Source organism: Podarcis vaucheri, assembly GCF_965113315.1.
Source record: "Podarcis vaucheri genome assembly, chromosome: 7".
Taxonomy (NCBI): domain Eukaryota; kingdom Metazoa; phylum Chordata; class Lepidosauria; order Squamata; family Lacertidae; genus Podarcis; species Podarcis vaucheri.
In genome coordinates, this window is record NC_138765.1 from 20,440,470 (window position 1) to 20,463,732 (window position 23,263).

The 23,263-nt window shown below is 49.0% G+C and overlaps 2 protein-coding genes across 3 annotated transcripts in view; one reads left to right on the plus strand and one right to left on the minus strand.

The window, feature by feature from the left end:
* Positions 1-8,888, plus strand: part of ATP4A (ATPase H+/K+ transporting subunit alpha) — a 28,894-nt gene extending 20,006 nt beyond the window's left edge. The window contains exons 15-23 of the mRNA XM_082231524.1: positions 1,065-1,215; positions 2,260-2,428; positions 3,065-3,219; positions 3,325-3,448; positions 4,539-4,684; positions 5,952-6,085; positions 6,295-6,396; positions 7,201-7,292; positions 7,781-8,888. Of these exons, the coding sequence (XP_082087650.1) occupies positions 1,065-1,215; positions 2,260-2,428; positions 3,065-3,219; positions 3,325-3,448; positions 4,539-4,684; positions 5,952-6,085; positions 6,295-6,396; positions 7,201-7,292; positions 7,781-7,809 (1,102 nt within the window). The 3' untranslated portion in view covers positions 7,810-8,888. The remainder of the gene's footprint in view (positions 1-1,064; positions 1,216-2,259; positions 2,429-3,064; positions 3,220-3,324; positions 3,449-4,538; positions 4,685-5,951; positions 6,086-6,294; positions 6,397-7,200; positions 7,293-7,780) is intronic.
* A 3,499-nt stretch (positions 8,889-12,387) lies between these two features.
* On the minus strand, positions 12,388-22,460 carry TMEM147 (transmembrane protein 147). Of its 2 annotated transcripts, none has more exons than XM_082232118.1 (8): positions 22,366-22,460; positions 21,727-21,852; positions 20,262-20,331; positions 18,688-18,753; positions 18,364-18,500; positions 15,363-15,447; positions 13,990-14,111; positions 12,388-12,689 (listed from the first exon to the last, which is right to left on the minus strand). In XM_082232118.1, the coding sequence occupies exons 2-8, from the start codon at positions 21,801-21,803 to the stop codon at positions 12,569-12,571; spliced, it is 678 nt and encodes a 225-aa protein (XP_082088244.1). In that variant the 5' UTR covers positions 21,804-21,852; positions 22,366-22,460; the 3' UTR covers positions 12,388-12,568. The 2 variants fall into 2 exon arrangements, with proteins under 2 accessions (XP_082088244.1, XP_082088245.1); XM_082232119.1 differs by lacking the exon at positions 22,366-22,460 and adding an exon at positions 22,302-22,364.
* Between the last annotated feature and the right edge of the window lie 803 nt (positions 22,461-23,263).

Here is a 23,263-nt window from a genome sequence, read left to right on the forward strand (position 1 = left end):
TACAACCAGATGAAGGTTTCGTTTTTGGAATAATAAATTTTCAGAGTAGTTTTTACGATTGTGTCAAAAATTACTGATTGGTTGTACTATTAGAAATACATAGACAGATAATTATGAAATTATTGTGAGGTTTAATAAGTTAATTTATATTGGGACAACTTTTCTGCTGTACTTTATTGGGAGGAGAAAAATAATCATTTCCTTAATAACAATTTAAACAATTTATTTAACTCAAACAATAACATTATAGCATATGTATCCATGTTTGTTAACTGATGTGGTTAAACATTTTTAAAAAAACTTAGACTGAGTTTTAGCACACATGAAAAACTTAAAACAAATTCTTATTTCCTAATGAATAGCCTTTGGACTATAATGTTACTTAAATAGAAAACTATCTTTAGAAAGATTTTTCATCCAAAAGCATTTTATTTTTAAAAATTATTTTTAAGAAATCATTGATTTTTATCCACCCTGCTCAGAATCATCCCAAAGTGCAGTTAGGTGACTTTTGACTCTGGGTATAATAGTCGCCATACAGGGGGAAGTTCTCCATCTACAGAGGGTCACTTCCTTCAAAATGTGGTAAGCCAGCCACACTGAAACAAAGGAAGGACAGAGTTATGTTTGTCCAGCATTGAAAACACCAACTCTACATCTTGTTTGTTGCTGAAGAGAGGCTCTCACTTGAAAACTTGAGGCTCTTTATATATACAAAAAAACTTTTGTCTCACCCCTTCTAGTGCCCATGAATCACTCAGGGCAGATTTCAACAATGTAAAATTGCAGGACAATGTAAAATGGAAAGTGTTTTGCAACTATACAAATCCATAAAATATGCATTGAAAACCCAACTGAAACAACAGTGGCATTGATGACATGTCAAAATGAACATAGCAGGCAGAAGGCTACTGAAATAAGAATGTCTTGACCAGCCAGCAAAAAGGCAATCAGAAAAGGGCCCATCCATGCCACTTTTCCCACAATTATTGGTGCAGCCACTACAAAGGCCCTGTCTATGTATGTGACCCTGGGGCTCTCCCTTTCTCTGCTTCGGCATCCAGGGACGCCCGAGCCTGTGTGGTCAATGGGGGCCAGCTGAAAGACATGGAAACCGAGGAGTTGGTGGAGATCCTCAAAATGCACCCAGAGATGGTCTTTGCTCGCACCTCCCCACAACAGAAGCTCATCATTGTGGAAAGCTGTCAGAAATTGGTAAGGGGCACAAAACCCTAACTGCAGAAGGTATTGTGGGCGCGGTGAATTTGGATCACCTGCTTCATACGATTATCATTCCCTCCATTTCCAGTCTTCAGGCATGAGTGTTGATGGTTGTGCATCAAAAATAACACTATCTGTGTAACAAGACAAAGCACTTGAGGAAACCTCAAGTTGTGCAGAAGGACAAAAATCTTTAGGAGGGGAAACTAGGCTGTCTGGGGTGTGTGGACAGCCCAATGAGAACTGAGCATGCTCAGTCCACATGGAATGATAACTGACTTTTGATGGGGGGATGGAATGGAATATCCTGGAAAAGGGCAGGACTGGTTGGCTGGGACTCTGAACTCCATACAGCAACATTTTGTTGCAGGTTCCATCTGTAGATGTAGATGAATGAGCCCATCCAGACATCCTTTCTATTGCACATTAGTAATGATTTCTGCTCATAACGTCACACACAATCCCACTTTCAATACTGTTTGTCCCTGCAAAAGTTTTGGGGGTGTTCACACTGCTTCATTGCCAATCGCTGCACATCCTGTAACTTCCTGCTGCAATCCTGTAACCTTTTACAGTGGTACCTCGGGTTAAGAACTTAATTCGTTCTGGAGGTCTGTTCTTAACCTGAAGCTGTTCTTAACCTGAGGTACCACTTTAGCTAATGGGGCCTCCCGCTGCCGCCACGCAATTTCTGTTCTCATCCTGAAGCAAAGTTCTTAACCCGAGGTACTATTTCTGGGTTAGCGGAGTCTGTAACCTGAAGCGTCTGTAACCCGAGGTACCACTGTATATCAAAAATGTTCCGGTTTGTTTATCTCCCACTTTTGTTGCGCTGTTCCTGCTCAGGACAGCAGTAAATGTGGGATCACCAGGGAAACATAAAAGAACAAACAAGAATGGGGTAAATCCACCACGGATGTGCTAAGATTGTGTTGCGGACGTATTAACAGCATGCACCTGCAATAAAACATCCATCTGCAGGAGGCCCATCTCTCTCTCTCTCTCTCTCTCTCTCTCTCTCTCTCTCCTTGTTCGCAGGGTGCTATTGTGGCAGTAACAGGAGATGGGGTGAATGATTCCCCAGCTCTGAAGAAAGCTGACATTGGTGTGGCAATGGGCATTGCTGGATCCGATGCAGCCAAAAATGCTGCTGACATGATCCTGCTGGATGACAATTTCGCCTCCATCGTCACTGGCGTCGAGCAAGGTCTGTTCTCGGGAGGCTGTGGCACAAGGGGGAGGGTTAGTGCCTTTGGGTCATATATCAGCATCTGATGGTGGCAACTTCATGTTGGAAGGTAGGTGCCACCACCAACAAGACCTGCTTCCTAAGTGTCAGAAGGTGGCATTCCACTACTTATGGAAAAGCCAGCAGTCTCTCCTCCGAAGATCTTAGCAATTAGCCAGGGATGTCTAAAGGGGTCTACTAGGTATGCATGAACCCTGACTGTGTGTCATGCAAGACAGCAGAAGTTTGTACCATTTAGGGGCTGGGTGGTCACATAGCAAGTTGATACTGTGTTCTGGGAAGCTGATGAGAACACAGTGCTGTGCCTGCCCCCTTCCTGGACAGCATCACTATGGCAACAAGGCTCACTCTTTGAGATGCTGATGATGGCATTGAACTGGCCAGATATGGCCATTTCCTTACAAAGAGGCTGGTATGACTGGCTCAACAGCTTCATCTATTAGATTCCAAACTTTGCTGGACACAGAATCACAGGCCTGGAAGGGACCCGCAGATAACATCCAGAAAGGTTCGATTGAAGAAATCCCAGATCAACGACAGGAGTCATCCATTAAACCCACCGCCATCTTTCTTTCATTCCTTTCTTCCTTTCAGGGCGCCTGATCTTTGACAATCTCAAGAAATCCATCGCGTACACCCTAACCAAGAACATCCCAGAGCTGACGCCCTATCTGATCTACATCACTGTCAGTGTCCCGCTCCCCCTGGGTTGTATCACCATCCTGTTTATCGAGCTGTGCACAGACATTGTGAGTGGCCAACACTAATCCAGCAGAGGCTCTTTCCCAGGGCTGCTCAGTCTTGTTTCCGACCCCCAACTCCAAAACAAAAACCTTTCTCATCTCTCTTCTCAGTTCCCCTCTGTTTCCCTGGCCTATGAAAGGGCTGAGAGTGACATCATGCACCTGAAACCACGCAACCCTCGACGGGACCGTCTGGTCAACGAAGCGCTAGCGGTCTATTCCTACTTCCAGATCGGTGCGTATTAGAGCTGGAAGGAGGGAGCCTAGAGGTTGAAAAGCGGGGGAGAGCAAGCTATGTTGCGTGAGACAAGGCAGGGAAGCCTAGGTGGGCTCCATGTGGAGTGGAGCTTCTATAGGAAGTGGCAGGAAGTGGCTTAGATACCTGCCCCACCATGCCTTATCCCGTGGGGAGGAGAAAGGCACATCATCTGAGCAGTGATGGATGGTTGTGCAGTGGCCAATTCAGAAGCACAGGATCCGTTCATGATGATCGCAGCCAGGCTCCCTCACAGCCACGCCCCTTCTGAGATTATACAACCTTCTAAGATTATAAATAAACATATAATTATACAATAATAATTAGGGATCCACTACAGACATCCATGCAGATCTCCGCAGGACACCTTTCATCTAGATGAGTTTCCCAAACCTGGGTCGCCAGCTGTTTTTTTAAGACTACAATTCCCATCATCCCTGACCATTGGTCCTGCTAGCTAGGGATGATGGGAATTGTAGTGCAGAAACAGCTAGAGACCCAAATTTAGGAAACCCTGATCTAGAGCTACTATTTTCTGTGCAAGTGCATGCAGGGTAATGATCTGAAGCTGCTCCAGTTTCTTCTTTCAGAGTGACTAAAGTTTTTTTTTCCATAGAGGTCAACAGTACATAACGGAATTTGCACACTGTTCTCTTGAAACTGATGTGCCTTATTTTCAGTGCTCAGATTTGGAGCAAGTTCTCCTCCTTGGTGTTCTTCCCACATGCCTTCTCCGGGTTGACCCAAGGAGCCAATCCTCTGTGGCTGACTCACCTCCTTTCACTCATCAGCAAGAAAGGTGGTAACACTTCTTCCCAGTGGCTTAAAAGCTCCCCTTTCAAGCTGATTTGGGTGTCTCTGGGACTCTGGAGAAAGGGATGCTGCCAAGACCCTGCTGCAGAAATGGTAGCAGGTCCACGACCCTTCCCAAAACCCCAGGCCCACTACACCTGGCAGGCAGGTTGGGAATGTTTGGGGACAGCTTGGGTCAGGGGGGCAGTGGCTCCATGTGCTCTAATGGATTGGCCTCCCACTGACACAAACTCCCCTGTTCTTCCCTGCCACGCAGGAGCCATCCAGTCCTTTGCCGGCTTCACCGACTACTTCACTGCCATGGCCCAGGAGGGCTGGTACCCGCTGAAGTGTGTGGGCCTTCGGGCAGCCTGGGAGAACGACCATATCCAAGATGTTCAGGATAGCTACGGACAAGAGTGGGTGAGTGGAGGAGACATGCTGCTTCTGGCCTCCAGGCAAGATGGCCAGATGTCCTGCTTTGTTGGGGACAGTCCTGTCTCTGAAAGGCGGCCCCATTTAAAGACAAAGAAACCTGAGGAGAACAAGGGTCCTGAAGCACTTAGCCAGCTGACTGAGAAGGCAAAAAGAACACGGTTGATTTGCTATGATGCCTGTGTTCTACCTTTGGTTGGCCTATATTTTCCAATTCTACAATTCTATGATTCTATGCCTCCACTGTCAGAGGCAGTAAGCCTCTGAATACCAGCTGCTGGAAATCACAGTGTGATGAATGTGGCCCACAATGTTTGATTGAATTATCAGTTAAATTATTATTTAAAACAACAACAACTTTAAATTGTCCTAATCAGGCAGGAACTTTGCATCTGTGTATGGAGAGATAGAGTAGGTTTAAAGCATCAAGGTTTGCCCTAGATCCTGGAGGGTGCAGCTAATCACTAAAATCATATACAGTGGATGCTCAGGTTGCAAACATAATCCGTGCGGGATGCATGTTTCAAACCTGCAGCGTTTGCAACCTGCAGTGGTGCGTCTGCGCATGCGCAGGTTGTGATGAAGCACTTCTGCGCATGCGCAACCACCGAAACCCAGACGTAACCCGTTCCGGTACTTCCGGTTTTCGGCAGGTCCATAACCCGAAAAACACAACCTGAAGCGTCTGTAACCAGAGGGTTGACTGTATAGTATTTTATCAATGGTGGTTGGTGCCCTTGAGGACTGGTAGGGCATAAGGCAGGGAGGCCAGCAGTAGGTGGAGCCAGAGATCCAATGGCAGGCAGAGCCAGCTTATTCTGGTTTTGTCCTCCTCCTCCTTCTCCTCGTTCAGTTCCACATGAGGCAGCACTGAGACCGAGCAGGAGGCACACCAACACCCAGGGCGGGTTGCACATAAGATGGGAGGCAGGTGGGGGCTGGCTTCAGGCAGACTGAGGTTGATAGGGCAGTGCCCCGTCTGCCTGAATGGAAGTGTTCCCCATTGTTTATTGGAATGACTCACAAAGGAGCCAGCATAGCCCACAGTAGGGAGATGCAGCCCAACAGCACGTAGAAGGCCACAGGTTGTCCATCAGAGCCCAGATCCTGTGTAGGGAATGGGAAGCCCAGCCTTTCCCTTGCAGGAGGCGCCACTGGGCCCCCTAGGCTGGTGGGCGCAGCTGGCGCAGGGAGAGAGGGCAGAAGATAGCCAAGCATCCCTCCGTCCTCACTGATCGATTCTTCCCACCTGCAGACTTTTGGGCAGCGCCTGTACCAGGAGTACACCTGCTACACCGTCTTCTTCATCAGCATTGAGATGTGCCAGATCGCCGACGTGCTCATCCGCAAAACACGACGCCTTTCTGTCTTCCAGCAGGGATTCTTCCGGTATGTGGGAGCCGAACGAATCTCCAAGCCAAACATAGTTCTGTGCTATACAATATGCTGCATTTTCTGTTCTTGTAACAGACGTTATTGTGATAGAAGCACCCCGCCCCCATCTCCCCTCAATCATGCTACCTACTTCGCTGAAACCAAGAGCAGCCATAGGTCTTCCTATTCGTCACCCACCCTGAAACACCCCCTTCCCTTTTCAGGAACAAAGTCTTGGTGATAGCCATCGTGTTCCAGCTCTGCCTGGGCTGCTTCCTCTGCTACTGCCCTGGGATGCCCAACATCTTCAACTTTATGCCTATAAGGTAAGACCTCAAATGCCTCCATGGGGCAGATTTAGCCCTCCACTCCACTCCAAAAACAAAAACAACCAATGGAAGAGAGCAGGGCAGCTGGATCTAATAAAGCTTCTTTGAACTGATGTATCTCGAAAGGTATTCAATGGAGGGCCATCCAGATGTTGTTGGTCAGCATCACCCCTGACCATTTTGCTATACCAACTGAAGTGGATGTCTGGCAGCATACGAATGGCACCTCCAGATAGATGGAGCAAGGCAGCCTGACTTGGTATGACTTAGGACACCACCTTGTACAGAGTTGTGACGCCACCACTTAACTCACCCGTCCAGCTCACCTTCCTAATTCTCCATGCTAGCCTGAAAGCTGGAAAGCAGATGAGCACAGCCACTGCATACAGTAGATAGGGCTCTCTTTCACCCAGCACCATGGACAGCAGCCCAGCAGCTTTGTTCTGTTAGTGGAAGCATCTCCTAGGCCAGCAAAGGGCAAATTGAGATCTACGGGTAAATCTCTGGTTAATTTTTAGATTACAAAAGAGATTTCACTCTGTTTTTATTTTGCAACAGTTACCCTTTTCCCAAGGTTATTTGCATATTTACAGAATCCTTAAGAATTTTTTTCTGAAACGTATTGCGATAAACACTTATATGTAGCTCCTGGACTCCCCTCCCTTTGTTTGTCCTGCTAGTGATGCTACCTCATTTTTGAGGTTGGTATCCTGTCTGCCTTGGGCCAAGGCAACATAACGATAACTGAGCTCAGCTGGCTGGCTTAGCAATGTAGCACTGAACACCCATTTTCCTGCTTAGATTCCAGTGGTGGCTGGTGCCGCTACCCTATGGCCTTCTCATCTTCGTCTATGATGAAATCCGAAAGCTGGGAGTCCGGAGACACCCTGGAAGTAAGTAACTGGGGGAAGAGAATTCACCAGTTGCATCTGCCAATGTAGAAATGACACGTGTGTCTTCAGGCACACTCTCCTGCCCTGTTGTGGCTACTTTTATTTGTCCCGAATCTCCCAACACTCAGCTCCATTGGAGGCCCACGAGTTCTAGTGTTAAACTTTTCTTTATCCACCTTCTGCATGGCATGTGTGATTTCATATACTAATCTACACTTCTTACTCGCCTTTTATCTGAACAAAGTGCAAGACAGCCAGAACCGACACTGACATTGGCTGGAATTTTTAAGGACTTGTTTCTCGGCTTGCTTTCTCTCTCCTCCATCCTGTTACTTTTTCCCTCATTTGTCTTGTTTTCTTAAATTATGAGCCTATGGGCAGGGGATATCTTTGAAACTTATTTTTGTATGCAGCTGTGAGAGCCTTTGGGGGCCAAAGGATGGGATACAAATGCTGCAAATTCATCGTAAAAATTTCCCTTCCTCCAGGTTGGTGGGACAAAGAACTCTACTACTAAAGGCAAAGCTTCTTTTGGATGGAGCTTTCTCCCATTTTCCCTGCTTGTGCAACGGAGACAAGGAAATCGAGGATTTGCTTCTGTCATCAACAACTGCTGAGCCAAGCCTGCCATGTTTCACACCACAGAATCAAAGAATCGTAAGGTTGGAAGGGACCCCAAGCGTCATCCAGTCCAACCCTCCGCAATACAAGAATCTCAGCTAAAGAATTCCTGACAAAAGGCCACCCAAACTCTGTTGAAAAGCCTCCAAGGAAGGAGAGCTCACCACCTTCCAAGGTTGTTTGTTCCACTCTTGATCAGCTCTTACTGGTAGAAAGTTCTTCCTAATTTTTAGTCACAATCTCCTTTCTTGTCCATTTGAATACATTGGTTCAGGCCCTACTTTCTAGAGCAGCAGAAAACAATCTTGCTCCATATTCCATGTGACAGCCCTTGAGATATTTGAAAGTGGCTGTCGTATCTCCTCTTAGCCTTCTCTTTTCCAGCCTAAACAAACACAACTCCCTCAACCATTCAGCATAAGGCTTGGTTTCCAGACCCTTGACCATCTTGGTTGCCCTCCTCCACACACGTTCCAGCTTGGCAATATTCTTCTTAGATTGTGGTGCCCAGAACTGGACACAGTATTCCAGGTGTGGTCTGACGAAGGCAGAATAGAGTGGTACTATTACTTCCCTTGATCTGGACACAATACTTCTGTTGATGCAAACAACACCTTTAAGATAAAACTTAAGCTTCAGGCTACCACAGTTCCCACTCAGCTACTTTGGGGGAAGATAGCTAGTCCTTCGTCAAGAAATGATTTAAGGGTGCTGATGCGCAGAGGGAAATTATATATGTATGATTGCAGGTGCTGAGATCACAGCCGAGTAACAAATTGGCACAGGATTTCTAGATCATGAGAGTTTTCATGTGCATTTTTTAAAAAATACATACCAAGTTTCTAACTCTGAAGGCTGTAAATATACATGTAAAAGCAGCATGCCAACAAAATCTCTATGTGACAGAGCAGAAGGGAGGAGGGCGAGCAAGGCATGAGAAACAGAATTAAAATAAAATGACAAAAGATAAGCCAATGAATGCAAATTGGCATTTTGTTTATATGGGAGCTGCATTCAAGTTTTTGGTGATTTTGGGTCAGCATTATTTACAGAGGCCAGGAGCCCATAGCCTTCCACATTTTGCTGGACTACAACTCCCATCAACCCCGGCGAACATGGCAGACAGTCAGTGATGGTGTGTGCTGCAGTCCGTCATTATACGAAGGATTTCTGATTCAAGCAAAATTTGCACAACTGTGTAGCCCACTGAGTGTCAACGGGTTTGAAGCTAGCCATGCTGCTGCTCAACCATGGTGAAGCAGGGTCTACTCCAGCTGACCAGGTACCTTTGCAGATGTTTTTCTCCTTCTTCGTCTTAAGGTACAATTGACTAAAATTGCTATGTTGGCAAAGGCACCCTCTGAAGGATCCTCCCCTGCTCCTTTAAGCAAAGGAGCAATGGCAAGGCGGTGGGGGTGGGATAACTTCTTCACTGCTCCTTTGGAGTAAGTCTGCACCCCAGGTTGGGAATCCCTGATATAGGAGTGGGTAGGCAGGAATGGGGCTGAGCTGGGCCAAAAAGGGCTTCTGAAGCACCACCAACCTGCAGATCCTTGGGCACTCCAGACTCCCTGCACGCCAGCCAACCAAACGTCGAAGCACAGGACAGGGCTTTCTGCAAGAGCTTGTGCAAAGAGCTCTGAGCAGCGCTTTGAAGCCCCAGCCACCAGCTGATCGTTGGCTCTTCAAAGCACCGCTTCACGATGGCACTGAGTGATCTGACACTTGTAAAACCTGGCCCGTGGGACAGATAAGGACCTGGCCCGTCAGCCAGATCCAATCCCCACCCCCCACCATAGCAGATCTCAACCATGAACTGCACAATTATTTATTCATACGCCGTCACTGGAATTCGGTGGTGCGCATCGAAAATGTTTGCAACAACATGCAGAACTGCAGGGTCTGAATGAATCAAAATATGGCAGTCGCCCTCAACAGGGAGCAGAGTCACCCACTGCCCTGTGCACCAGCTTATATGGAAAGTTAAAGGATCCCTTTGCTATAGGTATGTACATTTTCAAGAACCTCCAACCAACTCACTAGGGAAAATAACACACTGTAGAGAGAGAGCTTGCTTGTTGTTGTTTAGTCGTTTAGTCGTGTCCGACTCTTTGTGACCCCATGGACCAGAGCACGCCAGGCACTCCTGTCTTCCACCGCCTCCCGCAGTTTGGTCAAACTCATGCTGGTAGCTTCGAGAACACTGTCCAACCATCTCATCCTCTGCCGTCCCCTTCTCCTTGTGCCCTCCATCTTTCCCAACATCAGGGTCTTTTCCAGGGAGTCTTCTCTTCTCATGAGGTGGCCAAAGTATTGGAGCCTCAGCTTCACGATCTGTCCTTCTAGTGAGCATTCAGGGCTGATTTCCTTAAGAATGGAGAGGTTTGATCTTCTTGCAGTCCATGGGACTCTCAAGAGTTTCCTCCAGGACCATAATTTGAAAGCATCAGTTCTTCGGCAATCAGCCTTCTTTATGGTCCAGCTCTCACTTCCATACATCACTAAGAGCTTGCTTAACTCCCTTCAACCTGACGGAAAGAACCCCACTTCCCCATGAAGCTTTTGGGTGCACACACCCATGTAATTGTCACTTTCTGCTATTAGACTCTCCTATTATTCCACCCTAAATTTAGAGATGCGCAGGAAGCAATTATTTACACTTTTCACACAAAACAAACCTATTTTGGGGTGGTGGGGCCCTCGAATTGACAAGGGGAAGGCAGATGGGAAGACACACTAGCAGGCATTTGGTTCCTGGGTCTAACGCAGTGTTTCCCAACCACTGTTCCGCGGCACACTAGTGTGCCGCGAGATGTTGCCTGGTGTGCCGCGGGAAAAATTAAAAAATTCGAAAGATTTTTTTTAAAAAAAAAGTCAAATTTTCGATTGGGGCGCCGTCACTAGATGGCCCCTGGGGTTCCCTCCCTCCCTCCCGCTCTGCGCCTCCCTCCTCCTCCTCCTCCTCCTCCGGGGAGGCCCTTCCTGGCTATCGGCCAAGGCTTGGCGGCTGCCACTTACTCACTCACTCGCCCACCCGTCCCTCCATCCCTGCACCCGGCCTCTCCCCCTCCGTCCCCGGCGCGGGGGCTGCCGGGATCCATAGTCCCCTCGCCCTTGGGCTCCGCGCCCGCACGGGGTGCGCGAACTACGTTTCCCAGCGTGGCCTGGCGGGCCGGGCGTTTTGTTTGAAGCGCTCTTCTCCCGGCCATGGAATGAGTGCAGCGGCGGCGGCCGGGCGGGCAGGGGCTCTTCCGCGCAGACCCCGCGCAGCCTGCCTGCGCCCCCGCGGAGATCGGGCGGCAGGATGGAGCCCGGGGATCCCCACGGAGGCGGAGCGGCGGAGGCTGCCCCCCAGGTAGGGCTGCGTCGGGGGTGCAAGGCAATGCATGCGTGCAGGCGTTGCATGGAGTGCAGTGCAATGCAATGGCAACGCGGCGCCCTGCATGCATGCATGCAACTTCCACCGGCGCTCCAGACTTGGCAGGTGAGGGGGGTCCCCAGTGGGCGGCAGAGAGAGCCGGGAGGGCGAAGGGGAGCCGGGGGGGAGCAGCGCTGCTCCCCGAGCCGAGCCCGGGGGGAAACTTCGGCGTCGTTGCGTGGGGTGTTGGAAGCGGAGGCTGGCGGGGTCCCCTCACCTGCAAAACCTGGTCGCCTCTCATATATTTCATGCATTGCATTCATCGCCCGCTTTCTCCTCCAAGGAGCTCCCGGGGGCGCGCGTGGTTCTCCCCGTGTTATCCTCGCAACAACAGCCCTGCGAGGTGGGTCAGGCGAGTGGCCCAAGGGAGCACCCAGGGATTGTCCTGGCCAGGTGGGGTGATTTGAACCCTGCTCTCTGCCCGGTCTTCGTCCTCATTTAGCCCCCACATGTGCATGACTGTGGTTTCCCCCCCTCGTCTTGGCTATGGTGTGAGTCTGTGCTGTTAATTAATGGAGTTCTGCCTTCGGAGAAGATGAGCCAGCCCTCAAGGAGGTGATTATGTCATTTGCTAGCAATTCATGTCCCTCCTGGCGTGACGCTGCGCGCTGACGTCACGGGGCTGTAATGGTGGTGTGCCTCGAGATTTTTTTCATGAAACAAGTGTGCCTTTGCCCAAAAAAGGTTGGGAAACACTGGTCTAACGCAGATGCTTTTCAGCAGCTACAATGCATTTATGCCTACCCTGCCTTACTCTGTGACAACTCAAGTCACCTCCTTGCAAAGCCACCACTGACTTGACACTGATCACGCCTACTTCAAGGAGAAAACAAAGACCCACGTTTGATGCCATTCCCATGCAGCGTAACAGGCCTGTTCAGACAACAGTCACAGAATCATAAAATTGTAGCACTGGAACGGACCCCCAGGGGACATTTAGTCCAACCCCCCTGCAACGCAGGAATTGCAGCTAAGAAATCCCTGGCAAACGGCCACCCAACCTCCATTTAAAAACCTCCAATGAAGTCAAAAAGAACTTAATCACTGCAAACCACAGAAATACCAAAACCTGTTTATTATTATTATTCCCCTCGCCTGCAAGCAGAGGCCGCGCTGAGGCCAATCTCACCGCGGGCAGGATCAAACCGTGTCTCGACTTGGCGAAAGTGACTTGGCCGGACAATCCCGCCGGGATGCAAAGGCAATGTCTCCTTCCCGAGTGGGAAGGAATGACCCCTCAGTTGCTGTGTACCAGAGTGACAAAGAGAGTCAGGGAGCTGAGGGAAAGGAGACCAGTGATGACAGCCTTGACCAGGAGGGCTGTCCAGCTGCCCAGGAGGAAAACATGGACGAAAGACCTGGGAAGGAAAAGAAAAGGGAGAGGGTTGGTAAGGAGCAGAGGAACATCGGGAGCTGCTTTCTACCAAATCAAAGCACTGGTTCATCTAGCGCAGTGCTGCCCACTCTGACTGGCAGCAGCTCTCCAGGGTTTGAGACATAAGCATTCCTCAGCCCTGCCTGGAGACACCAGGGATTGAACCTGCAACCTTCTGCATGAAAGGCAGATGCTCTACCACTGCACTACAGTCCTTCCGTGGCTGTAAGGATTTAGTGGGGCAGGAGAGCAGGAGGTCGCAGTTCCGTGCTTACAACTTCCATGCTTGAAAGAAAACATCCTGCAATGTTTAATGCTTATATATTTGGGGAAGGGTCATAGCTCAGCAGCAGAGCACATGCTCCACATGCAGAACGTCCCCAGATTTAATCGCTAGGCTCTCGAGGTAGGAATGGGAAAGTAAAGGTAAAGGTAAACGGACCCCTGACCATTAGGTCCAGTCATGACCAACTCTGGGGTTGTGGCGCTCATCTCGCTTTATTGGCCGAGGGAGCCGGCATACAGCTTCCGGGTCATGTACCCAGCATGACTAAGCCGCTTCTGGCGAACCAGAGCAGCGCACGGAAACGCCGTTTACCTTCCCGCCGGAGCAGTACCTATTTATCTACTTGCACTTTGACCTGCTTTCGAACTGCTAGGTTGGCAGGAGCAGGGACTGAGCAACAGGAGCTCACCTCGTCGTGGGGATTCGAACCGCCGACCTTCTGATCAGCAAGTCCTAGGCTCTGTGGTTTAACCCACAGTGCCACCCGCATGACTCTCAGCTAAAACTCTGGAGAGCCTCTTCTAGTCAGCGTAGACCCCTCTTTCGCCAGCCCTGTGCATCCCTGACCACTGGGATGATATTGACCAAGGCTAACAGCGAGCCAGTGTGGCGCAGTGGTTAGAGTGTTGGACTAGGACCTGGGAGGCCCACCCGGGTTCAAATCCCCGCTTGGCCATGAAAGCTCAGTGAGTGAGCTTGGGCCAGTCCCTCAACTCTCAGCCCGACCTCCCTCGCAGGGTTGTTGTGAGGATAAAATGAGGATAAAGAGAACCACCATGTTGAGCAACTCGGAGGAAAGATGGGATGTGCATGCAATGAATAAAATAACAGGAGTCGCAGTCGAACATTATCTGGGAGGCTGGTGTGGACAATACTGAACAAGGTATTGAAGGAATCGAAGAAAGCTGCCTTATATTCAATAAGCTAATGGAAGCCACAGCCCGAAACGCACAAACCCCAAGCCCTGACTCCAAGCTATGAGCACCCAGTGACTCACTCCATGAAGAAAGCCTTGTAGACACTGACTCCCAGCAGGAAAGTGAGGGGCAGTCGGTAGTGTTTGGGTAAATCGTAGCGTGTAAACATCCATACCAGGGCGGCCGTGGCAATATAGTGGACCTGGGAGAAGAAAAAGGGGGGGGCGTGAGGGGAGCAAACAGAGAGAGGAATGATTCCAAATCCTTTCTGTAGCACATCCCGCGAGGCAGCGGAGGTTTAGGACCAGAGTTTTTCTTCTCCTAGACAGGCTACATCATACACCCTGTACACCACTGTTATCCATAATTGTAACTTGTAACTAGACTTTATTGGCATAAGTTAAAACAGTAAAATCATACAAAGTCACCCAAATACTTTGATAAACCAAACACAGACAATACAGTATATGAAAGACTAGATACCAACCATTTAATAAATCAGGCAACTTTAGATTTAGCTTTAAAGACCTCGGCTAAGTACCGCAAAACAATATTGGTAGTTGCAGGAGTATCATCCCTCAACAAATATTGGATTACAGAGCCTTTGCAAATTGATACAGTCAAACCTCGGCTCCCAAACACCTCCGTTTTAGAACGTTTAAGCTCCCGAACACCAAAAACCCAGGAGTGAATGCTCCGGTTTTCAAATGTTTTTCAGAAGCTGAATGTCTGACACGGCTTCCGCTGGAGTGCAGGAAGCTCCTGCAACCAATCGGAAGCTGCACCTCAGTTGTTGAACATTTTGGAAGTCGAACGGGCTTCCGGAACTGACTATGTTCAAGAACCAAGGTTTGACTGTATTTTGAGCTGTAAGGGAGTCACTAGGAGATCTCTGCGATGGGTGTTGAGAAGAGGGCAATCCAAAATTATATGATGCAATACTTCCCTTTTGTATATAGACAGTGGTGTTTTGGTTGCCTATGGATCCACACTCAGATAGTGACTTTGCTATAAGTATACACCTGTAAAATTTCCAGGCGGCCTGCTATACAAGCCTCATAGCAGGCATGGATTTTATTAAAATGCATTATTTTAAAATGCAACTAGTCCAATGTCACTTAAGAACAGCTCAGTTCAGAAGAAACATTAACACTGAGAGTTATAGTCTCTTTTGAACTATTATTCTCATGCGCATTCAGACCCATATACAAAGTTTTGCAGTTTTACTCAAACAGTTAAATGGATTGATTCATCGGAACACACAGGGACACACACACAAAAGTGTATTTCTTATATCAGCTCTACTGCTGTGTTTATTCAAACACAACCACTAGAACAGCAGGGGAAGAAAACAAAAGCAGGGAAGACTATCCAAATGTCGTGCTTCCTCCCCGCCAGCAGGGGCACTGCTTTAGAGAAGCTCACAACAGGCAACAGCAGAATCAGCACTTACCAGACTGATGTTAGAGTCGATGCTCATCTGGATGTATTTCCAGTCAAACTCAATTCCACGAGCTCCCACCCAGAGCGGGATGCATCTGTCAAAAGCACAGCGGCGTCAGGCACACTTCACACATTTATTTATTCATTTCTTCAGAGCATTTGGTACCCACTCTTCAGTCAAAAGGACCCCCAGAGTGGCCTGTGGGCAATCAATTAAACAAGACAATCCCTACCCTCAGGCTTGCAATCTAAAAAAGCATGGCATGTAAAGGAAAAGGAAAAGGAGGGAAGAGGAAAAAGACAAACTCAGGCACCAATTTTTAAACAGCTGTTCTTACAATGATGGAGCTGGGCTTTTGGCAAAGGGAATGGAATGAGCCTTCTGCTTCCTGTCTCTCACACAGAGGCAGCCTGATGGAATGGCTGCTCCAAGGTGACAGCAGGAGACCTGATGGAGCTGGTTGCGTGCAGCTACATCCAAGGATCTCAAAACCAGACATTACACATGCACACACAGACACACTGGTTGCAAAAAGAAAAAAAGAGCAACCTTCCAAAAGCTCTTGCACAACCAGGGATCAGCCTGTAATTATGAGCCATGAAAGTCTTTCCAAATTCAAAACGAAACCTAGGGCTGCACACTCAGGATTGCTCATAACAAAGGCTCCCTAGAATGTAGCACCAGAGCCCAATATTCTTTGTCAAAATAAATTTTAAAAAATGTCCATTAGCACCTTAAGGACCAACTAAGTTTCAGATGCCAAGGTGTCTGAAGAAATGTGCATGCACACGAAAGCTTATGCCCAGAACAAACGTAGTTGGTCTCTAAGGTACTACTGGACGATCTTTTTTATTTATTCTGTGTCAACATTCAGCTTGGGGACATCCAACACACTGAAGTTTCCACAGGCATGTGCAGAGTGTGTCTGCCTCAGCAATGAAGCAACAACAATCCAAGCTATGTGGCAGCGTAAGGATTAGCCCCTCCAGGCAGATTCAAGTCCCAGCGCCTATCATTTTAGAAACGAACCACACCTTCATGAGAATAAACTCACACCCCTTGACACCCTTTAAACAACTTAAAAGAGTTACCGTATTTTTCGCTCTATAACACGCACCAGACCATAACACGCACGTAGTTTTTAGAGGAGGAAAACAAGAAAAAAATATTCTAAACAAAACAGTGGATGTATGATTGTTGTGGTTCATGCTGTGGCCACAGACATGTGATCTGACGGTGAGTTTGGGGTAGCCCAATGCAAAAATCCTGAGGATCCATGCTAAAGTCGCCCTAAAGTCGCAGGGGAGCTGGGGGAGTAAACAGGAAGCAGGAGGAGGAGAACAATCCCTCTCACACACACAGACACTCGGAGTATCAATCCTAAAGTCACAGGAGAGGCAGGGGCGCTGGGAGTGGGAAGCAAGAGAAGGAGAAGATCCCCCCTCTCTCTCTCTCTCACACACACAGTATCAATCCTATAGTCGCAGGAGAGGCAGGGGCGCTGGGAGTGGGAAGCAAGAGAAGGAGAACGATCCCCCCTCTCTCTCTCTCTCTCACACACAGTATCAATCCTAAAGTCACAGGAGAGGCAGGGGCACTGGGAGTGGGAAGCAAGAGAAGGAGAACGATCCCCCCTCTCTCTCTCTCACACACACACACAGTATCAATCCTAAAGTCACAGGAGAGGCAGGGGCACTGGGAGTGGGAAGCAAGAGAAGGAGAACGATCCCCCCTCTCTCTCTCTCTCTCTCACACAGTATCAATCCTAAAGTCACAGGAGAGGCAGGGGCACTGGGAGTGGGAAGCAAGAGAAGGAGAACGATCCCCCCTCTCTCTCTCTCTCTCTCACACAGTATCAATCCTAAAGTCGCAGGAGAGCGCAGGGGCACTGGGAGTGGGAAGCAAGAGAAGGAGAACAATCCCCCCTCTCTCTCTCTCTCTCTCACACAGTATCAATCCTAAAGTCGCAGGGGAGCGTAGGGGCTGGGAGAAGCAAGAGAAGGAGAACGATCCCACACACACAGACACAGACACACAGACTATCAATCCTAAAGTCGCAGGAGAGCGCTGGGGCGCTATGAGAGAGAACAGGAAGCAGGAGGAGGAGAACGATAGCTCAAGCACGCGCGCACACACACACACACACAGACACACACACAGCCCCTACAGTGGCTGATCCAAAATCGGACAGCAAAAAACTGCAGACAGGGACAGAGAGCACGGGGTTCTCAGTGGGGAGGAGAGAGGGACAGAGAGCACGGGGTTGTTTTAAAGCAGCCAACCCCGCTCTGCTTCTCTCCCTCCTCCCCGGCTCGGCTCGCTGACAGGAGCCGCTTACACCCGCTTTGCAGTTTCAAAGAGAGCCACGGACTGCTCACAACTGCAGCGGATTCCCCTGCCATCCGTAGGCATTCGCTCCATAACACGCACAGACATTTCCCCTTACTTTCTAGGAGGAAAAAACTGCGTGTTATAGAGCGAAAAATACGGTATTTAAATCGTTGGGGGGAAGAGAAAGAAAAGAGATATATTTGTTCCAGCTGGTTGCAGAAACATATCAGGCTTGTGGGGAATTTTACAGAAAATTGAAAGTGCAAAAAATTGGCCTGAAAGGGAGGAGGAAGGCGGAGTTAAGCAATTGTAAGGTGATGATGAAAAAGGAAACAAAAATAGGTTTTTTTAACAAACCATGCAATTGATGGTCAAATAGGTACTATTCATTTTTAGTTGTTGGAGGCATTTTGTGGGTAAAGTCAGAATACTAGTGCCTGCTACGTTCATTTGAATGAGGGGTTTAATAGTTTCTCCAGATGAATGAATGTGAATTAAAAGCATGTAAAAAAATAAAATAAAAGCACGCAACATTGCTGATGGAGGAGGCAGAGACATAAAAACCCACATCAGAACCTCACATTCACCTGGGATAAGTGGCTCCAACTGAGCTCCGCCCACATACCTCACCCACTAGCTCTGGCTCCACCCCCTAGGGCGGGGCTAAGGCCCAACTCACCGGGACATGATGAGCTCTGCTGTGGCCCATCCCATGGCAGCCACCATGATCTTGTACTCCCCTTTCCCTGCGTTCCGCGACATGACCAGGTGCAAGCCCACCAGGTCGGCCAAGTCTACGGTGGCTTTCATGAATTCCTGGTGCAAGAGGAAAGGTTTCAGAGCAGCAGACAGGAAAACCCCAATTCCCCCCCGTCCTCCCAAATCCACATCCCTCAAGATGCTCCCAATGTTGTAGGACGGTCAGTAGTATGTGATACGGGTAGTTGTACCTCCATCCTTGTAGGCTCCCACCCTACCCTGCTTGCCCAAGTGCCAGACTTACTCCAATGAAGTCGTAAGCGCCTACGCCGCCCTCCCAAGTCGGGAAGAAGGTGGCTAAGAACAGCATCTGTAAGAGAGAGAAGGCAGCAACCAACATTTATGAATGAAAACATTTATAAAAACAGGGAAGGAAATGTGCAGTGGACAAATGGACAGAGTTATGTTCTACCAGAATCCTGAAAATATAGATCACTCTCCAAGCCTTCATTACAGCCCATGAGAATGAGCAGCAAAATTTCATGATTAACATTTTAAGGATTGTGGTGAAAGGCAACAGTCGGGGGGTGGGCCCGTACAGGGGCCACCACTGAAAAGGCCCTGTCCCTTTGGGGAAGAGCGAAAAAGTTAGCACAGCACAGCATTTTTTTTTAGAAAGGCTACTGAAATCACACGTACAGGACTGTCCATTGAGTACCCATTGTTAGCTGGCTTCATATGCCCAGATTCTAATATACAAAGAGTGCTGCTGGATCAGGCTAATGGCTCACCTAGTCTGTCATCCTGTTTTCACGGTGGCAAACCAGGAGCCTGTGACAAGCCCCCAAAGCAAGACCTGAGCATGAAAACACTCTGCCCCACTGTTTTCCCCGGTAACTGGCATTCAGAAGCGGATGGTGGCTAGTAGCCATTGATAACCTTATTCTCCATGGATCTGTCTATAATCTTCTTTTAAAGCCATCCAAATTGGTGGCCATTCCTGCCTCCTGTGGAAGAGAGTTCCACAGTTTAACTCTGTGCTGTGTGAAGAAGCGTTTTTCTTCTGTCTGCCCTGAATTTTCCAGCATCCAGCTTCACTGACAGACTCGGGAGTTCTAGTGCTTTGAGAGAGGGAAGTAACAATTTCTCTGTTCTCTTTCTGAGCTTCTGCAGGTGATCCTGAGAATCAGGTCTCTTAACACATATACAGTGGTACATCGGGTTACATATGCTTCAGGTTACATACGCTTCAGGTTACAGACTCCGCTAACCCAGAAATAGTGCTTCAGGTTAAGAACTTTGCTTCAGGATGAGAACAGAAATTGGGCTCCGGTGACGCGGCGGCAGCAGGAGGCCCCATTAGCTAAAGTGGTGCTTCAGGTTAAGAACAGTTTCAGGTTAAGAACGGACCTCTGGAACGAATTAAGTACTTAAGCCGAGGTACCACTGTATAGGATTGCCCAGTTTAGGGTGAAGTCCAACAGACTATAATGGCACTTACTCCCAGCTTAGTGGATACAGAATTATGGCCCAAACAAGAACAAATATTCTCACCGCTGCAGTGACAGGCCTCCTAGATGTTGCTGAACTTCATCTCCCATCACCCTCCACTATTTGCTATGCTGCCTGGTGCTGACGGGAGTTAAGAGTCCAGCAACACTGAGAAGGCCCCATGTTCCGCAGTCCTGCCTTGCTGGACACCGCAATGGGATCAAACTCAGAAAGTCTGTGGCACAACCCATCAAACTATGCACCAGCGCAAGGGTGTTGCCGAGAGAGCTGTGTGCCTCCTTTGCAATGGACTTCACATTCTCGGCATCCAGATTCTCATGTGCTACTTCCTTAAAACTTCAAGAGAGCGAAGGGGTCGGGCAATACCTTGCAAAGCTGGACAAAGAGGTAGGTAGCTCCGGCTTGGACACACCTCCAGAAGGCATTATACTCTGACCTGAAAGGGGCAGAAATAAAAAAGACAGCACTTTGTGGGATGGGATATTTCTGAAGCAGAAGGAGCTCTCTTGTTAATGGCTGTTTCCCCCCCGCCAGAGCTTTTATTTCTTGGTCCCTGGCCCCACAGAATGAGATAAAAGGACAGTACTGTGTCCAGATGTTTTGGACTCCAGTTCCCATCAGTCCTGGCCAGCATGGCCAATGACTGGGGATGAGGGGGGTTGTAATCTGAAACAGCTGGAGGGCATCAGAGTGGGGAGGGTTCACATAACTGCATGCAGACCATAATAAGCTAAGCCCTGCTCTGAATTAAAATTAATGAACCAATGTTAGCCATGTCTATTAGTTTCAGTGGGTGCGATTTGAGTAGGACCAGTACTTTATTTACCACCCTTTATATTTTGGAAATATGGTTTGTTTACTTGCTACGCATTTGGGCACCTCTGAAGGTATCATAACCAAATTTCGCATGCAGCGCCTGAGATCAAGCACAGAGTGCTCATCAGTGTTTGGATACAATCTGACGCTCTCTCGAATCAAGAGAGTGGGCTGAGCCTTTGGAACGGCACTGATATTTCTGCTTCTTAGAATTCCCAAGCAACAACAAGCTTGAGGCTGCCAGTGGTTTACAAAAGGAGCACATGCAGAAGATCCCAAGTTCAATCCCTGGAATCTCCAGGTAGGAACGGGGGAGAGAGAGAGAACCCTTCCCGAAACACTGGAGAGCTGCTGCCAGTCAGTGTGGGCAATACTGAAATGGATGGACATATAAGGCAGCTTCCTGTGTTCCTACACATTAAAAGGCACCAGTCTCTGTTTTGTATACCCCACAAGCCCTACTAAACAAATGAGGCCACACCATCCCATGCAAAGCCTGCTCCCATTCTAGCTTTCCATCCACTATGTGCCCCTCAAAATGCACTGCTCATAAAGGTAAAGGGACCCCTGACCATTAGGTCCAGTCGTGACTGACTCTGGGGTTGCGGCGCTCACCTCGCTTTATTGGCCGAGGGAGCCGGCGTACAGCTTCCGGATCATGTGGCCAGCATGACTAAGCCGCTTCTGGCGAACCAGAGCAATGCCGCTTACCTTCCCGCCAGAGTGGTACCTATTTATCTACTTGCACTTTGAACTGCTTTCGAACTGCTAGGTTGGCAGGAGCAGGGACCGAGCAACTGGAGCTCACCCCGTCGCAGGAATTCGAACCGCCGACCTTCTGAAAGGTCGGCAAGCCCTAAGCTCTGTGGTTTAACGCACGGTGCCACCTGCGTCCCACACTGCTCACAAAGGGTGAAGCAAATTTGTCCCAGCTTGGCCAGAACCTCCCTACATCACCCCCAACAATGCACCTCACATTCCCACCACCCCTCAAACACACACACCCAACACTTACAGGCCGCTGCACTTGTAGGTGATGAAATAGGGGAAATAGGCGAGGGCAAAGCAATTCCCAAAGTGGAAGAGGGTCATCTCGCAGCCAGCCTGGCGGGTCGAGACTCGAGGTCGTCCCACCTGCCGCCTCCGGAAGGAAGGAAAAGGGAGGATGAGAAGCACAGCAAAGAACCAGGCGCAGCCTCCCCCACATCCTGACCCACAACACGGAGGCAAGGGGTCCCGACTCCCCCACTCGCGAAACCCATTTGGGGGTTGCTAGGCTCCAACTCGCGCCCACCCACCTCCTGCCCAGGGATAATGATGGGAGTTGCGAGTCCAGCGACCCCCGGAAAGCCGCGGGTTCCCCTGCCAGGATTGTAAGTAACCTCGGGGTCGGGGAAAGGGAGACCCGTCACAGAATTGTCGGGTTGGAAGGGACCCTGACGGTGATCTAGCCCAGGGATCCCAGCGAGATCACCCATGACAGGTGGCCATTCAGCCTCTGCTTCAAAACCTACAAGGAAGCCTCTGCTTCGGCTGTGGGAAAGCGAGCATTTACCCGGGAGCAAGCCCCATGGAACTGAGGGGACTTACTCCTGAGTAGACGGGTCTAGAGGCTTGACCCGCCCTCCACTCCCGTTGATCCCCCGGTACTTACTGATCTCACGTCTTCCCTGCTTTCCCCCTCTGCATCTGCGCATGCGTGCAGCTTCGCGCCCCTCTCCCTCCCTTCCTTGAACCATCTTTGCATCATGGGGTTTGTAGTTCTGTCGAGTCCCTGTCTATCCTGCGTTCGGAACGGGCGCAATACAACTCCCAAGGTGCACCGCGCGAGCGGCGCCCCAAGGGCATGGCGGGCGTCGTAGTTCTTCATTCGCAAGGCGATCGCTCGCCTTTAAGAGCGTGTTGTTGCGCAAAGTTGTTGGGCGGCGAGCGGCGCCTTCCGGCGATATCCGTGAACTGTCGCTGGAATCAACAGAAAGGCTCGATAGATTCATTGCGGCGACAGTTGCGTGCTGGGAATCGTAGTTCTCCGCCGCCCTTTCTGGAACTACGGGCGCAATTCACTTGGCAAAACCAGAGAGTTCCTGCTGCTACACAGACTGCGCCTGTTGCACGCGTGTCCTTTGTGCAAAAACGCCACATATTATACTTCTTGCATTTCGGCCCCAGTGATCAAATGCTTACATTTTCCTCCCCTCTCTTCTGCACATCACACATATCAATGACCTCTTCTTTGTTCATGAAAGCATTTGTGAACCGCCCTGAGACCGGGTATAGGGCGGTATAATAATAATAATAATAATAATAATAATAATAATAATAATAATAATAATAATAATAATAATAATAATAATAATAATAATAATATGCTGCAATAAATATCCACTGGGCCATGAAGGTCACTGGGCGACCTTGGGCTGGCCAGCCTCCCTCAGCCTAACCTACCTCTTGGGGTTGTTGTGGGGATTAAATGAGGAGGGAAAGAACTATGTACATCACACCTTGAGCTCTTTGGATGAAAAGGTGAGATATAAATGCAATTAATGATAGAA

Excerpts from the sequence above, each read along its gene's own strand:
- TMEM147 (XM_082232118.1), bottom strand. The coding sequence starts at position 21,803 with ATGACCCTCTTCCACTTTGGGAATTGCTTTGCCCTCGCCTATTTCCCC. Across the intron at positions 18,754-20,261 it reads TCTTTGTCCAGCTTTGCAAG|ATGCTGTTCTTAGCCACCTT; the intron begins GTATTGCCCGAC and ends TCTCTCTTACAG. Across the intron at positions 18,501-18,687 it reads GCGCTTACGACTTCATTGGA|GAATTCATGAAAGCCACCGT; the intron begins GTAAGTCTGGCA and ends CTCTTGCACCAG.